Source organism: Mesoplodon bidens (genome assembly GCF_964165515.1).
Source record: "Mesoplodon bidens genome assembly, chromosome: 17".
In the NCBI taxonomy this organism is placed as follows: Eukaryota; Metazoa; Chordata; class Mammalia; order Artiodactyla; family Ziphiidae; genus Mesoplodon; species Mesoplodon bidens.
In genome coordinates, this window is record NC_138174.1 from 1,056,568 (window position 1) to 1,074,126 (window position 17,559).

The following is a 17,559-nucleotide window of genomic DNA, read 5'->3' on the forward strand; positions in this document are numbered from 1 at the left end:
AAAAATGCTGCCAATAAAACTAAAATGTTAGGGCTTCCCTGGTGGCGCAGTGGTTGAGAGTCCGCCTGCCGATGTAGGGGATGCGGGTTCCTGCCCCGGTCCGGGAAGATCTCACACGCCACGGAGCGGCTGGGCCCGTGAGCCATGGCCGCTGAGCCTGCGCGTCCGGAGCCTGTGCTCCACAACAGGAGAGGCCGCAACAGTGAGAGGCCCGCGTACCGCAAAAAAACAAACAAACAAAAAAAAACTAAGATGTTAAAATGTAAAAAAAATAAACAAGTTTTATCTTAGAACAGATGGAATTCCATACGTCAAGGCTGAGGCCAAGGTCTCAGGGCCTGAGCCAGGACTCCTCCCCCTTTACGATGTACATGAATCCCCTGGGAGGGGAGGGGGTTGATAAAATGCAGAGTCCAATTGTGCAGGGCTGGGGTGGGGCCTGAGATGCTGAATTTCTAACAAGCGCCCAGATGAAGCCCACGCTGCCATCCTTAGCCCTAGGACCTCACTTGTGTAGCTGGCATGTGAGCATTTCAGCTCAGAGCTAACTCACTGGTGACGGCTGTTATATCCCTGGACTCTGGGATTCAGAAAATATGGTTGTCACCATCGTCACTGTAATCCATAACACCTACTCAACCATTAGTATACGCCAGCCATGTTCTAAGCCCTTTACACACATAACCCATCCAACCCTCATCAGATCTTGATGCGGAAGTCCATTGTCATCTTCACTTACAAATGCAGACACCACGGCACACAGGTGGCACAGGTCTGAATCCCTACCAGACCGGGGAACATGGATCAAACCACTTAATTTGTAAAGGCAAAAATAACAATATGTCTCTCATGGTTTTAGGACTGGATGATCTGAAAAACTCTGAAAATCATGAGAAATGTAAAGGAAAGTACTTTGTAAACTCTGAAATACTATATACAAACTGGGGTCACTGATGAGTAGATGATTCTCAGCGGTTTGCTGTGCTGACTCCTAATTCCTGTGTTTTTCAGTCAGTCCTCTGTATCCAGGGGTTCCACATCCTCGAATTCAACGGATCGTGGATCAAAACTATTCAGGAAAAAGAATCCAGAAAGCTCCAAAAGGCAAAATTTGAATTTGCTAGGAAAGGCAACTGTTTCCACAGTTTTTACATCCTATTTACGACTATTTAAATAGCACTGACATTGTATGAACAACTGTTTACACATGACTGAGGTTGTATTAGGTGTTGGAAGTAATCTAGATGTGACTTCAAATATGCTGGAGGGACCGATGTGCTCTCCTAAATTACATCCAACAGAACCCCTTGAGTGGCTTTACCACAATATGTCTCATCTGTTAACTTTACCACACAATCCTGGAGATGCACTTTATTAGCTGAAACCAGTTCTCATAACAGTTGTGTTCGTGCCAGGAATAAAGCTGGACCACGGAAGCGTGGAATCTCTCAAAGGGTCCTGCACAGACCACAGCCCCTGAGCAAGACACCAGAGGCCCAAGGAGCAGAAATCACCTGGATGTTACATTTCTCAGAAGGATGAACAAAACCGGAGGTAAGCAATTTAAAGCTCATTACCACCCACACATTCCGATGGGCTGAGAACCCAAGGGCGGCTCCGTGATTCACTCCCGCTTGCCTCCACGGACCCTCCCTCAGCGGGGCAAGAATTTACGGGCACTACAAGCTCAGCTGTTGTCTGGGCGAGAGTCTGTCATCACAACACTACTTCCCTTATTGTGCTTGTGTCAGCTTAAGATGGACTGAACATCACTTTTCTGGCCAACAGGATCCTGTCACCCAGTGACCTAACCTCTGGGTGACAGGATGACGAGACTCTGGCCACCGGCATTTCCCAGCCAGCGGGGGCTGCTCTGTCCCGATTCTGCAGCCAAACGGTCCGGGAAAACACGGACTGCGTGGCTGTGAGCGCCCATGTACCCTTGCTGCCGGGGCACCCGTCCTGCTCCCACAGTGGATGCCCTGCGGAGCTCACGGGCTGGGACGGGACAGTGTGCCCCGCGCAGCCTCTTCCCGACCTTGGCTCAGCTCCCCTGGTTCCCCACGAAGGACAGGTCCGTGCAGGAGCTGCACACACACACACACACACACGCACGCACACACGCACACACACCACTCCCACCCTGTCTTTCCTAGAATTTCTCTCTCCTGCTTGGCTGCAAGGATGAAGGGATACCCTCCCTCCAGAGTTAGTGAGACTGAAAACAGGAAAACCACAGTGGGGGGATAGGGGGAGGGAATCAATGAAACAAAAAGCCGTCTCTTCAGGAAAGCACCAAAACTGATAAATCTCTAGCATGACAAAGAGAGCAGACATGAATCACCCACAACAGGAATGAACCCAGGGATGTCACTACAGGCCCTGCAGGCTCTAAAAGGAAGAGAGGGCACCACCGACAACTTCACGCTCATAAATTCAGCGACAGAAGAAACGGGACAACTTCTCCAAAACCATAAACCGCCAAAACTCATCTAAGATGAAACAGACAGCCTGAATGGTTCTACAACCACTAAAGCTGTTGAATTTGTAACTAAAGACCAAAAAAGAATTCTCCAGGCCCAGGTGGTTTCATTGGAGAATTCGACCAAACATTTAAGGAAGAATTAACAGAACTTTTACAATCTCTTCCAGAAAACAGAAGAGGAAGGAAAACTTCCCAACTCTTAAGTTTTCCTCGAGTTGGTGTTCCTCGTTTAGATGAGAGAAAGCAAAATCCAGCTCCAGGGCTTTTCTTCGTCTCTTCCAGGCACTAAGATATCTTACAAATAAAAGTAAAAGTTGCCCTAAAATCTCCGCAAGGTTTCACTGTAATAGTGAATTTTTCTTGCGGTGTATTAAGTTCCCGTACTCTAGACAAGGGGAAATATTTTTATCTTATTTTCTTTATTTTTTTGGCCGTGTCGGGTCTCAGCTGCATTATGTGGGATCTTCTGTTGCTGTTGTGGCACGTGGGCTTCTCTCTAGTTGTGGCGCGTGGGCTCCAGAGCACAGTGGGCTCTGTAGTTTGTGTCACGTGGGCTCTCTCGTTGAGGCGCGCGAGCTCAGTAGCTGTGGTGCCCGGGCTTAGTTGCCCCGCAGCCTGTAGGATCTCAGTTCCCCGACCAGGGATTGAACCTGCATCCCCTGCATTGGAAGGCGGATTCTTTACCACTGCACTGCCAGGGAAGTCCTGGTGGAAATATTTTAAACAGATCTCCAAGGGGCTGTTTTTACTTCAGTGCTTCTACCACTGCTTGACATTCCAAAACATTTTACAGTCACCGAGAAATTAAAGCTGCAAACTTCACAGTGGCAATCTCAACACGGTATCTTGAAGACGTAGGAGCATTAACTGGGTTCAAATAGTGAGGACACAGAACTGCAGCTAGTATGAGCAGTCAGGTCAGATGATGAACCCAACAGGGATGTGACCAAACGCCAGAGCTAGGGTTCTGTGGGAGGGTCACGTGTATCCTGCACTGGGAAGCTGAAATCAGGTGCCCCCAGGGCAGCTTCCCTGTTCTGTCTCAGGCTGGGACCGCCAGGCATCCGCAGGAGTCAGGACTAGCGGCTGTGAATCCATTCCAGGCGAAGATGATTGAGCCCGAGCCCCCTTCTCGCCGCATGTACCTGGACAGACCCTCACTCACCCTGTCGAGTTTCAGCAGGACAGGTGTGGGCGGAGCACGCTACTGACCCGTGCAGAAGCTGGGGAAGCATCAGAAAACGAGGGATGGAGCCCAGACCGGCAGAGCCTGGACCACTCCCAGGTGTGGAGCTGCCCTGACGTCTCCCTGCCAGGGACCAGGCCCCTCACACAAATGCAGGTGGGAGTACGTGTGGCCAGGCAATTTCTAAAGTCACGTCTAAAATCTTTTAATTCAAGGATGATGTTAAATATATATGTATATAAATTTACATGTATGTAAATATAGATGTATATAAATTTATATATATATATAAATAATCTCTTGTCTATATGTGAGACAAGCATACTACTAACAAGTTTAAAAGCTATCCAGGGCTTCCCTGGTGGCGCAGTGGTTGAGAATCTGCCTGCCAATGCAGGAGACACGGGTTTGAGCCCTGGTCTGGGAAGATCCCACATGCCGCGGAGCAATTAGGCCCGTGAGCCGCAAGTACTGAGCCTGCACGTCTGGAGCTTGTGCTCCGCAACAAGAGAGGCCGCGACAGTGAGAGACCCGCGCACCGCGATGAAGAGTGGCCCCCGCTTGCCGCAACTAGAGAAAGCCCTCGCACAGAAACGAAGACCCAACGCAGCCAAAAAAAAAAAAAAAAAGTCATCCACTGTTCCTTCCTCAAGCTCTTGAAATAAACTGGGTTCCTTTAGAGGATACAAGTTTACTCAAAATATAATTTATTTTTCCTCCTGAAAAATTATAATACTGGGAGTGGGGGGAGCAGAATCCGAGACCGTGGGAAAATGCAGCTCGTCGCAGAGATAATTACGTGGCAATGACAGGAAAGGGCAAGAAGAGAGCCCGTCACCGCGTCCGGATATCGCATGACCTACCGTACGGGGGAGCCTCTGAGACACAGAGAGGAACGGCTTGCCCTCGGTCTCCGGAACCGAGCGCGTGTCCGATTCTCCCACCCGCACGGCGTGCCCAGAGGCCGCTGCCCCGTCTGCTCGGCGGCCCGGACAGAGGGCGGCGCACACACCTCCGCGAGCCTCCAGGCCTCGCTGATGACGGCGTACTGGAGACGGTTCAGAGCGAAGCCGGCCACCTCCTTCGTGAGTCTGACCGGGGACTGTCCGATCTTCCGCATCAGCGCGTAGGTGCTGTCCACCGTCGCAGGGGCCGTCTCTGGGTGTGGGACCAGCTCCACCAACGGGACGTAGTAGGGTGGATTTACCTTAGGAGAGACACAGAGCAGAGAGAGTCAGGAAGACGGCGCGGCGTTTGGGTGCCATTCCGGCAGAGCTGCCTCGCGGTTCCAAAGGAGCAGCAGCAGGGCAGAGGGGGCCCCTCGAGATCCAGCGTCCAGTGACCAGAAACTCGAGAAAGAAAGTCATGCACAGCGCGGGGAGACAACGAAAGAACCTGAGCACAGAACTGCATGAATCATAACCAACACTGAGGTTCACGTCGGAGGGTGCAAACTGCCATCCTGTACATTTACCGCTGACCTACAAACCCTGACCTCCCTCGGGATTTCTCTGCTCCCAGCTGTCTTGACCTCGTAAGCTGCTACCTACCCTGCCCCCAGCCATCCTCTTTCCACAATAGTCATTGCCAGTCTACTGTGTCAGTGTTAAAAATTATTGGAGGGCTTCCCTGGTGGTGCAGTGGTCGAGAGTCCGCCTGCCGATGCAGGGGACACGGGTTCGAGCCCCAGTCTGGGAAGATCCCACATGCCGTGGAGCAACTAGGCCCGTGAGCCACAACTACTGAGCCTGCGTGTCTGGAGCCTGTGCTCCGCAACAAGAGAGGCCGCAACAGTGAGAGGCCCGCGCACCACGATGAAGAGTGGCCCCCGCTTGCCGCAACTAGAGAAAGCCCTCGCACAGAAACGAAGACCCAACGCAGCCAAAAATTAATTAATTAATTAATTAATTAAAAAAAATTATTGGATTGGCAGTATCTTCCCTAAAGTTGGTATTTCCTTAACTTCTCCACGTCAAGCCTCAAACATCTGCTCCCACAATCATATCTTACCTAGAAGTCACACAATATCAGAAGCTCTCTTCAGCCTCAACATCGTGATGGATGCTAAGACAGGAAGAGAGTCTGTCCACAGTGGAAATGCTTGCCCACCCAGCTCTGGTTTTCTTGGTTTCCTTTGAGAAACCACTCTTGAAGATTCTCAAAGAAAATTCTCCTACATCTAAAGAAAAGGCTGTTTGAGGGATTTCCCTGGCGGTCCAGTTGTTAAGACTGCGCGCTCCCACCTCACGGGGCACAGGTTCGATCCCTGGGCAGGGAACTAAGATCCAACATGCCGCGGGGCACGGCCAAAAAACGAAAACAAAAAAAGGAAAAGGCTGTTTCATAAAAGGCTGCTGATTAGCCTCACCACTAAGTAGATGCACACTAAACTGTTCCCCAAATGATGCTTTACTTTAAATTGTTTTTCCTCCATGTTTGGGTGAAAATTGGTAGAATCTCACATCTACCAAATAACTACAAGAAGCATCCGCTTTAAAATGACTTCTTCTACAGAAGAGAGAAGAAATTATTTCTCCTAGGACTGGCTGGAGAGGCAGCTGGTCCACACACTTCAGAGGTTTATTCTGTTCCCAGCCTGCCTTGGTCACCCTGTCGCAGCCTTCTTAGAAAGCAAGCGAGGATAGCACCTATTTCAAATAAATTACAAATCAATGCCTTAGTTGAATCACTTGTCTCCTGCCTATAATCACTGAATTCTTATAAAAATGTTTAACCTCTGGCCTTTTTAAGATCAGAATTATAAGAATTGGAAGCATGTCTCTCCTAGGTGAACTTTTCTTTACTATAAAGGCGGGATGTGGGGACTTCCCTGGTGGCGCAGTGGTTAAGAATCCGTCTGCCAGTGCAGCGGACGTGGGTTCGAGCCCTGGTCTGGGATGATCCCACATGTCGTGGAGCAACTAAGCCCGTGCGCCACAGCTACTGAGCCTGCGCTCTAGAGCCTGCGAGCCACAACTACTGAAGCCTGTGCACCTAGAGCACAGCCTGTGCAACGAGAGAAGCCACTGCAATGAGAAACCCGCGCACCGCAACAAAGAGTAGCCTCCGCTCACCGCAACTAGAGAAAGCCTGCGTGCAGCAACGAAGACCCAACGCAGCCAAAAATAAATAAATTAAATAAATTTTTTTTTAAAAAAAGAGAGAGAGATGGGGTAAAATTCCTGTCAGAGGACTTAGGGGGTGTTTTCTGAACAATTTGATTCAGTTGTTTTTTAAACTGACTTAGAAGTAAAAACACTGGTTAGAAATGGAAGCTCTTGACTAAGAGGCTTGCACCTTTTATTGAAGCAACCAAGTAACAATCACGGTGTCTAAGAGGCTTTTTATGGACACACATATGTCACGGAAGCAAAGACATGACATGCTTCATGGGACTTGGTATTTGGATGCTTCAATTAAGGTCTCTCTGGTGTTTTCACCTGTATGGAGTGGTAACTAAATGCTTGGTTTTCTTCTCTGTGCTCTGGGTCTAAGTCTCCTTATTTATTTTTTTATTTTTTGAGGTACGCGGGCCTCTCACTGCTGTGGCCTCTCCCGTTGCGGAGCACAGGCTCCAGACGCGCAGGCTCAGCAGCCATGGCTCACGGGCCCAGCCGCTCTGCAGCATGTGGGATCCTCCCGGACTGGGGCACGAGCCTGTGTCCCCTGCATCGGCAGGCAGACTCTCAACCACTGCGCCGCCAGGGAAGCCCCAAGTCTCCTTATTTTATAACCATTCTTTTACACTTTCCATTAAACTCCAGTGTGAGGACATCCAGAACCATTCAGTCACGTAAACGGTGGTCCAGGCTGTCCCTCTGCGCAGCACGGAAGACCCAGCAGGCATCTATGACTCCCCTTTGTCTTCGTCTCCTTCTCTAACCTCCTCTTGCTCAGAAAGAGGAATTTCCCTGCTCCCCACTCGAGGACCCCTCACCTCCCTAGGCCCTGGCCACTCGTGCTGGGAATTCTGCCCTGAGTTCCGTGCAGGAGCTGCCCTCTAACTAAGCCAGTTCTCATTCTTCAGAGTAACTCTCACAGTTCTCCATGACCCAAGTATTACCAAGCCTTCCACCTTTCTCCTGCTCTTGCAGTCAAGCTGGTCTCCTGGCGATTCTACGAGGCCCATGCTTGTTCTTGGCCTGGGGCGGGCTTGAGCTAAGTTAGCGGCCTCTCTGTCCTAGCAGGCTGTCCCAGTTCTCCAAGGTCACACTGACCTCCACTCGGTACTCAAACGTCCACCGAATGACCCCTGAATCCCCACTCTGATTCCCCTTTTCCTGACATTAACACGTTAATCTCAAAAAGATTGAGTGCCCACATGCCAACTTGGAGCTCATGGTCCAACACGCCTCGCAGCACACGCCTGGTGAATACATTGGCACAGTCAGTGACAATGTCTGGTGGAAGGGACCACAAAAAGGAGGGTTTAAGTCAGAGCTGCTGCACCGGAATCTCGGGGGGGACCCGGACCCTGCACATCAGCACAAGTGACCCTACTCTGAGCTAAGTTCAGGAAACCACACAGTACAGGTGACCCACCTGCAGAATCCCATGTGGTCTAGACTTTTCGTAACGTAGCACCTTTCCTTGGCACTGGGATGATTTGATTCGCAGTCTCTCCCCTCAGCTAGACGGTCAGTTACTTAAGGGCGGAAGTCTGTAAGTGTTGCTCCTTCTCTCCCACAGTGCATGAGGTACAGGATACAGTTCAAGGGATTTTTGGATAAAATTCTTTGTAAGACACTGATATTGTACAACTCTCTAAATATACTAAAAACTACTGAAATGTATAAGTTGAATTGTGTGATATGTGAATTGTATCTCAGTAAAGCAGTTGCAAAGTACTAGCAGATTTGTCCAAACACGTTGCTCCCGGAAAGCCAGGTGAGACTTACTGCATCTCCAGGCTCGACATACTCACAGGATGTGCCACAAGGCACTGCTTCACGTGTACCAAGCCAGAGAACAGCCTGGAGGGCAGGAGGCAGGAGCTGGAGCTGCTCAGGACAACCTGGTCACCAACGATTCCATCCAGCTGAGCAAAAAGCTGCTTCTTCAGCTCTAGGTTTTCTGGAACACATTCCTGAAAAGGACATCTTCCAGTTACTACTCAGATTCGCCGCACTCAGACCCCAAGCAAAGCGTTTCATGTTTGAGTCATTCCAAAAAGAACCAATTAAAAAACGACCAGCAAAATTTAAGAACAGGGGGAAAAAATGCTGCCGAAAAGTATGACAAATCTTGGTAACTCTGGAAACCAGGTGATGCAGATATGGAAATTGTATTTTCTAGTTGTGTGTCGGACTGAAAATTCTCATAATAAAAAAGTCCTTCAACCGCGTTGGGGGTGGGTTCTACAAACAGAACACACAACAGCACTGCAGGCAAAGCGCTGGGATATCGACAGCAGTCATCACCACTTGTCTGTCCTGATCACCAGATCAACTTATCTGCAAGGAAAAATCTTACCTTCATGAAATGAACAAACGTGTTACATCCATAACTCCCAAAAGGCTTCTTGAGAGTCCGCTTCTAATTGGAAATCTTTTGACAAAGACCTTTGTTTCTAAAAATCTAAAATTACTTTAATAGGGCGGTAACGGAGGAGGCTAGAGAAGCAAATTCGGATTAAATACCGCAGATAACAACTGCTCGGAAATTCTGACGACGTACAGAAAGGGTTGGGGGTGAGAAGACGTTCTCGGACACCCAAGCGCAGGCCCACGGGTGACGCAGGTCCCTGGGAACGCGGTGCTCACAGCGGGTGCCGCCCTGCTGTGGAGGGAGGCGGAACAGAAGGGGATCCTCGCTGGACATTCCAGAGCAACCTTCCCGCCTGCCACCCCCTGGGGAAATCCCACCAGGGTCACGCCTACCCAGGAGGGTCCCTGAGCTCCCAGTCCCTGGTGAAGCGGGAGGAATGGTTCTCAGTGGGGTCAGATAACAGAATCAACTGGTGCTTGCTAAAGATGCAAATTCTCAGGCCCCCATCCCAGACCTACTGATTCAGACCCCCTGCGCGTAGAGTCGAGGCATCTGCATTTTTATCCAAACTTCTGATGACTTTTGTTCACTAAAGTTTGAGACCCACTATTCTGAGGTGTGATCCAAAGCGGGGGCCGACAGTGCTCACAGTGGTTTGCTACCAAATCCATCCTAAAGGGTCTCCCACTCTGAGGTCAGGCTCCCCAGCTGCTTCCCGTCCACATACTGGCCGAGTGTGCCCAGGTTAGTCTATCAGCACTGTGGTAGTAGAAACGGCACAGACACCAGCAGGTAACCAGGAGTGTGCAACAGTCAAAGTGCAATGCAGAAGTACTACCAGTAATTTTATCAGAATCACCCCTCAAAAATAAAATATTTTCAAGTTTAATAATATCTAATAGTTAATATCTAATACAGTGAAATTAGCTGTGTAAATATTATGACATGAATTCCATTTCTATACCATCTACAAGATTTTAAACGTTTTCCTCTAAGGGTAAGAAGTCAATACTGTGTGTGCTGGTACTTTTAAAAAATATAATCAAACCATGTGGAATTTTATTCAGAACAAAAGGTCACATAAGCACCACATCTCAAAGACAGGGGGAAAAAAACGGAGTCATTTAAGAACTGTGAAGCCCATTGTGTTAAATCCCCTTATCAGAGGGGAAAAGCTACAGTAGCTGGCTGGTTGTATTGAGTAATTCCTGGATCAGTTAAGTCTGCAAGTTGGGTTAAGTTTAAATGGAGCCTTGTAGTAAAGCCAGAGACTAAACGTGATGCAGATACAGTGTAAGCTAATAAAAGAGTCCCGTGAATGGCCTTATTGTGAGTCTGTCCTGCAGATTCTCCCTTGAAATTCTATGCCTTTCTTCAGATCATTTGATTATCAAAGAGGCAAGAACACTTGAACCAGAGGAAACCCAAACCTGCTACAATTATGTAAGGGCTTTAACGGCGCATCTGCTTGAAGTTTGATTGCTGTTGTTGTCAATAGTGACCCAGTTGTGTCCCATGTACTGGGCCAGGGTTACGCCTCTGTCCCTGTCAAGCCTTGAGCTCATCTCCTTGCTGTTACTCGTGGCTTGCCTGAGGAAGGGGGCCTGCAAACTGTTACTCAGGACCGTCATGGCTTGGGTGGATCACAAAGCTGAGAGCGGCTGCAGCCGCTCGGTTCCCACAGATGGCTGGGAGGGAAGCGGGGAAGGACACACAGCTCGCTCTCTCCTGACCTCAGCAGTGCGGCCAGGTGAGAATCCCCGGGCGGGCTCATGGTGTCTTTCCGGGGCCTGTCTAGGGAAAGCCACCAGATGGGAAGTGTCAGAATGAAACTTCTCTCACTGCTGAAGGTAATTAGCTGGACTTGGCTTAATTAAACTCTGACAGCATTTTCAAAGCAACGGCTGTTATTTGTTCGTGTTTCGTTTGTTTTGAGGTGGGAGAGAGATGCAGCCCATAATAAGTGATATTCTCACGCACAACCACAAGCTCAGGTTCTGACAAACAAAACTCTGGGGACAAGGAAAGCACTAAGGAACTTTCCAAGCGTCACAACTATTAATAGCTCCTCAAAGGGAGCTTACTCGTGACTTAAAAGGGGGGTTCAGATACTTAAAAGGTAGGGTTACATTTAAACACCCCTTTTCCCTTCCATTCTTGAAAGGAAGAAACTGGATGATGGTATTATAGGTCTAACTTTTCGTTCTCTCCCATTTACTTGAAATTTTAAAGTAAATAATTTATATACTTTAGTGTTCTATTATCAGTGGAAGTCACCAATGATAGCACTCGACCCAGCAGGACTGTTTTGGAAAGGGGGCATGGCCACGAGTCAGTGGACTGGATGATCCCCTGGCAAAGGAGGTGCTGGACGAGAGCTCACTGCTGAAGTTTTTACCCACTTGCTGTGCAACCGTGTGCATTTTCCAAAACAAATACTTTCATGGGGAAAATGAAATTTAGTTGATTTTTAAAAGTCAATTCAGGCATTTTAGATAAGCATCCTGTTGCTAGAAAATCTACTTTGCTAATGCAAAATATCTGGAAGCAGTCTTCAATGTTCTTTCCAGAAAGAAAGAAAAACTAATTAGAAGACTTTGGTACTTAAGGTATTTTACATGTAAAGAAGTCCTGTTAGCCAATTTTAGCAGGAAAGACATGGGAAGAAAGGAAATTTGAGCTAAAATCCTATTGTAATCATGGCAGAGGGAATTCATTCTCAACTTGAAGATGGACATGATCTACATATAAGTTCTGTCTCTTAGCACTAATTAAATCTCTTGCTTCAACCTGTTTAATCATCACCGATTTCTTTTCAGTATTTCTTGCAAGAGCACAATCTCTAAAATCCATCACATCAATAGACTGCTACGGTAGTCTTCTCAAGAGGTGCATGTCACGATTACCAAGAAAAAAAAAGACAAACCTTCTTGTTCTAGCAGAAATAGCATGTGTTAAAGAAAAAGAAAGGAAAAGTACAAGTTGTCAATATCACAGGCAATAAACAGCACTGTGCCCTAACCAGAGGCTCATATCTTTCCTTAAAAATCAAAATAAAGTTTTTTTTAAAGCATATTATAAATCCTAAACAGAGTTCTACAATAATCTAGAACAAATTATACCCAATCAAGAGAGACCTTTCCAAAGCAAAAACCAGTGTGGACCGTACTGAGGAATGTGACTTCCTGGGGATTAGGCGTGAGGATGACCAGGATGACTGTGGTTTGCTTTAAACAGGAGCCCTTTTTCAGGTAACCACAGGGAAGGGAGACCAGGCAGAGGGGCACAGGCATCAGCTGCTGTCCTAATGGGATGTCTATTTCCATCCTCATTCCAATGATTTTTTTTGTACCTTTTATGAAATCATTTATTTACAATTAAGTTAAAATGCTTGACATGAAAATATTATAATTTAAAATATTCCCCATAAGCCTGCAATTAGCATATAGTTAGTTTTACAGCATTTCTAAATATAGTGAGTATACGCTCGTGGGGTCATACACGAATCACTGGGGCGTTACGATTGCCCGTCCTGTCCTGCTAAACATTCAGAAAGCCACCAAGCCATGTGCTTCTTGCCAGATGCTGGAACAGAGCCGTGACCTCTCACCTCTGGTCCTCAAATGTGAGTCTTCCCCATTCCAAACCATGAAGTGTCCGGGAAGGTAAGGTGGGCTTACTGCGTCCACCACCCGCAGTACCAGGCCACCCAAAACCGAGGCACTGGGCTTGGCTCCATCCTGCAGTCCTGATATTTTACCTCCCAGTCAGAAAAGACAATAGGTGAATTTAGAAAGATAGTTAATATAAATGTATACATGCATTTGTTTATGGGTTTGTGTGTTTGTTTACTGAAAACTGACCTGTGGCCTACAATAGAATTTAGCTAAAAATAGGCCCTCTTCAGATTTCTCCAATTGGCAGAGCAACAACTGTTAAAACAAGAAAATGGGGGCTTCCCTGGTGGCACAGTGGTTGAGAGCCCGCCTGCCGATGCAGGGGACACGGGTTCGTGCCCCGGTCCGGGAGGATCCCACATGCTGCGGAGCAGCCGGGCCCATGAGCCATGGCCGCTGAGCCTGCGCGTCCGGAGCCTGTGCTCCGCCACGGGAGAGGCCACAACAGTGAGAGGCCCGCGTACCGCAAAAAAAAAAAAAAAAAAAAAAAAACCAAGAAAATGTATATAACCCTGAAAACAAAGGTGCATAGTCAAATTCACGCTACATTTTTTAAAAGTTAAAACAGAAGAGTATGTATACTAATAAAAGTTTCTCCCGTGAACTGATGGAGACGCCTGCTTCCGGTCACGTGATGGACCAGGAGACCTACAAGCCCTCCCTCCACAAACTGGATTACTCCACATAAAAGCAGTCACCCTTTCAAACGAATAGCTGGCCTCTCAGGAATGTAAGGAAAGCCAGAGCCAGCAGCACGACAGTGATCTCTGACCCTCAGGGGAGGGAGAACGTTCACATGACCTCAGGAAGAGCCGGCCCAGAGGCCACAGGATTCAGGGAGCTGCAGGCAAGGCCCCTGCGATACAGCCGAGACCCTCAAAAGGCCGTATTTTCAGGGAACTGGTCAACTAGTTTAAACCAAAAACAGCCCATCTGCTGAGGGAGAAGACAGGGAGCCTGTCTTGATCGGGCTCCAGCTGGGAAGGTCACAGGGTGGAGGGAGAGGAAAACAAATATGTGAATTCATATTCATGAGCCTGAATTTCACCCAGGTTTGGGGTTCAAAATTATACTACGCATGTGGTCTGGACACTCACAAGCTGAGAAAGTTACATAAAAATCTCTCCCGGGCTAGTGATAATACTACCAGGAGACACACACGCAAGAAAACCCTGGAGGCACACCTGCTGAAGAGGCCTCACCTTTCCTCGGATTCACAAATAAAGAGCACACTGAAGAAAACAAACCACCGAAAACTATAAACACATGAGACCACCTGGACAGAACAAAGAACAGAACCTCGCATAACTGAAAAATAGGAGAGCCCAGTAAAATAAGTGTGTTTAAATTAATTAAAAGTATAAGAAAGGAATCAAACCCAGAAAGACCAGGATGATTTGGAAAAGCACTAAGTATAATATCTAGAAATTGGAATTAAAAATAAAGTTACTGAGTAAGTTAAGCAACAAGATAAACACAGCTGAAGAGAAAGTTAATGAACAAGACAGAGGCAAGGAAAGGACCCAGAATGCCATACAGAAAGGCAAAAGTTGACAGGTCATCAAGGAGAATCAGACAAACCTACCACACACTGTGACATTTCAATAACCCTCTCTCAATTATTATGAAAAAGCATTCAAAAATTCAGGAAGCCCATGGGAGAAATAAACACAAGTAACAAGCTGGATCTACTGCACATGGACAGCCTTGCAACCAACTGCAGGAAACACACATCCTTTCCAAACACACACAGAACACTTACCAACAGTGCCAATGTACTAAATTACAACGCAAGCTTCAGTAATCCAAAGGACTCATATCACATGAGCCATTTTCTCTAATTACAAGTCTTTAAGACAGAAATCACAGACAAAAAATTACCCAATAGACTTGGAAAATTGAAAATTAACTTCCAGATAGTTCATGGGTCAAAATGAAATCCTAGTGGAAATTAAAATATACTTAGCATTGAGCAGCAATAAAATCAAAGTATGCACATCAAAGTATGTGAGTTCAACTACAACAGCTCTGAGAAATAAGTCAAGTATCCAGTTTAGGAAATCAGAAATAGAACAGAATAAATCTAAAGAAAATAGAAAGACTATAATAAAGATAAGAACAGAAATCAATACCCAAACTAGTCCCATAAAGACTGGTAACATGGCAAACCTCTGGAGGAGCATCTCTGCCCAGTCGCTGGGAACCAGGTCTCCTCCATGCTCAGCCCCAGGCCTCCACTCACCTAGGAAACCTTAAGCAGGCCCACAGCTTCAATCACCAACCTATGAAGTCGACTCACATTTATTTCTCCTTCTCAGACCATCTTCACATGGATGCTTCACAGGCACTTCAAATTCATCTAATCTGGTCCCCTTTTCCAGTGCCAGCTGATATATTAACTTGCCAGCATAGAAAGAAGAACCTTAAAAATCTATTCATCTAATGATCTACAGAAAAGCAACATCATAATTCCAGTCCCCTGCCTACAAAATCACTAGGTTTACCTTAGTAAGCCACATTATTTTGTAAAATGTTTCTAAAACATCAGATTTATGTGATAAAAAATATTTATAATCAGCAATGTAGTCTAACACTGAGCAACACATTTTTACTAAATACCTGCTATATACTTAAAGATGTCATAAAGCCATTTCTTCCAGTAATCAGCTGACCACATCTGGGTGTACTGGGGTACAAATAAACATGGTGCAAGCTCCAAGACTGGGGAGAAGTTTTATATTCCTACATTCAGAAAAGCTGCCTCACAGGTAGGAGAAAATAAAAGTATTAGGAGAACACTGCCCTTCTTTTGAACTGTCACTTTAAAAATGGTTATATTTTTAAAAACATCAGCACTGGAAAACAGGATTCAAAGACGAAAGCTCCACGAGAGCAGGAATGTTTATTTTGTGTTTACTGCTGTATCCCCAGCTCCAAGAGCAGTATCTGACACAAAGGAAGCAGTCGGTAAACGTCTGTTGAATCCATTAGTGAAGTAATGAGTGACAAGTTCTGTACCGTGGTAATCAATTTAATACAACCTCAGTGGATGCGTATTTACTGCCCTCTAGCCTCACGTTACTTTAGAGGAAATGTCTCAAGTGGGCTGAAGAGCAAACACAGGACACTTCCTGCCTTCATGCAGCCCATGGGGCAGTACCTGCTGCTCCTGGAGCTGTGTGTTCAAAACAGACTCCCACCTTCCATGGACTAGAAGTCTGTTCTCTTACTAAGCGTTTTCCTGACCTAAACTGGCATTTGTCTGCTCAAGTCCAGGCATTTGTCTGCGGTACCCTGAGGCTTGAGGGTGGCCTGACCTCTGCTTTTGGGACACGTGCAGTGGACGGGCCCCCTAAGCACGACTCCTACTACCTGCTGGCGTTCCCACCATTTATTCAGCTACTAGCCAAGCTGCTAACCCCACAGGTTGTTCTCCATTGTAAGCATGACCTCTGGCATTTTTGTTTTAATTTATTGATTTTATTTACTTATTTTTGGCTGCATTGGGTCTTCATTGCTGCCCATGAGCTTCTCCAGTTGCGGCGAGTAGGAGATACTCTTCATTGCAGTGCGTGGCCTTCTCATTGCAGTGGCCTCTCTCACTGCAGAGCACAGGCTCTAGGCACGTGGGCTTTAGTAGTTGCAACACATGGGCTCAGTAGTTGTGGCTCGCAGACTCCAGAGCACAGGCTCAGCAGTTGTGGCACACGAGCTTAGCTGCTCCACGGCATGTGGGATCTTCCGGGACCGGGGCCCAAACCCATGTCCCCTGAATTGGCAGGCGGATTCTCAACCACTGCGCCACCAGGGAAGCCCTGGCATTTTTTAGTAGAAGAAAATTCTCTCGCCTGCATCTAATGCAATGACTTCCACCTCACGCCCAGCTGCCACATCTCACCGAAGCCTCTCTTGGTGTATGTGATTGTGTGCTGGTCTAGAAATAGTTTGGAATCTTGCAAAAGTAGATCCACTGAGGTGACCTTAGGTAGATGGAAGTCTGAAATTGACAAGTCACGAAACGTTAGCTTTAACATGTGACTTTAAACACGACTCCATTGAGGAACTAGTCTATGCAAGGAACTTTGCCAAGAAATAGAACAAGAAGATGCAGTCCTTGCTTTTCAAGAAGCCCAAGTGCTGGTGGGGAACATAGATGCATGTAGCCATAAGAGAGCAGGCAATGTGCTGTAACAAAAAAGCAAGCAGAACGACACAAAGGCACCACACCAGCGGGCCATGCTTGTCCACTTACCTTGAAGACAAACAGACGCTCACAGTGCCATCTGGTTGAAGTCAGAATACTAATGGAGTATCACAAACTACTCTTAAGTGGAATTACTGGGAGAAAAAAACACACACATAATAACAGAAGGAACATTAAAATGTTCCTATTTGGCCTCCAAAAGGTCTCATTTACCACCACACCCCAGGGCCAGCACTCTGCACAGCAGGGGATGTACAACGACTGATCTGTGGAGACTGTTCCACTTTGGCCATGGTAGACTGGATTGTTTGGACAAGGCTTCCTGCTGAGAACAACTTTTAAAAAGCTTAAAATGTATTATTTTAAAAATCAGTTTGAAGTTATTGGGAAGCAACCAAAGCAGTGAGGAACTGCAGGGCCAAGATTCAGGTCAAAGGGAAACCAGAGCTACAAGCCTCACATTTGACTCCACCTTTATCCTCAAGGTACCTGCTTTTTGCAGAAGCACAGACAAAATGGC

At 47.0% G+C, this 17,559-nt stretch overlaps 1 protein-coding gene across 1 annotated transcript in view; it reads right to left on the bottom strand.

Annotated features, from left to right (window-relative positions):
- The window catches only part of CRYL1 (crystallin lambda 1), a 72,140-nt gene that overhangs the window by 15,893 nt on the left and 38,688 nt on the right, over positions 1-17,559 (bottom strand). The window contains exons 4-5 of the mRNA XM_081214504.1: positions 8,596-8,757; positions 4,684-4,878 (exon numbers count right to left, since the gene is read on the bottom strand). Of these exons, the coding sequence (XP_081070630.1) occupies positions 4,684-4,878; positions 8,596-8,757 (357 nt within the window). The remainder of the gene's footprint in view (positions 1-4,683; positions 4,879-8,595; positions 8,758-17,559) is intronic.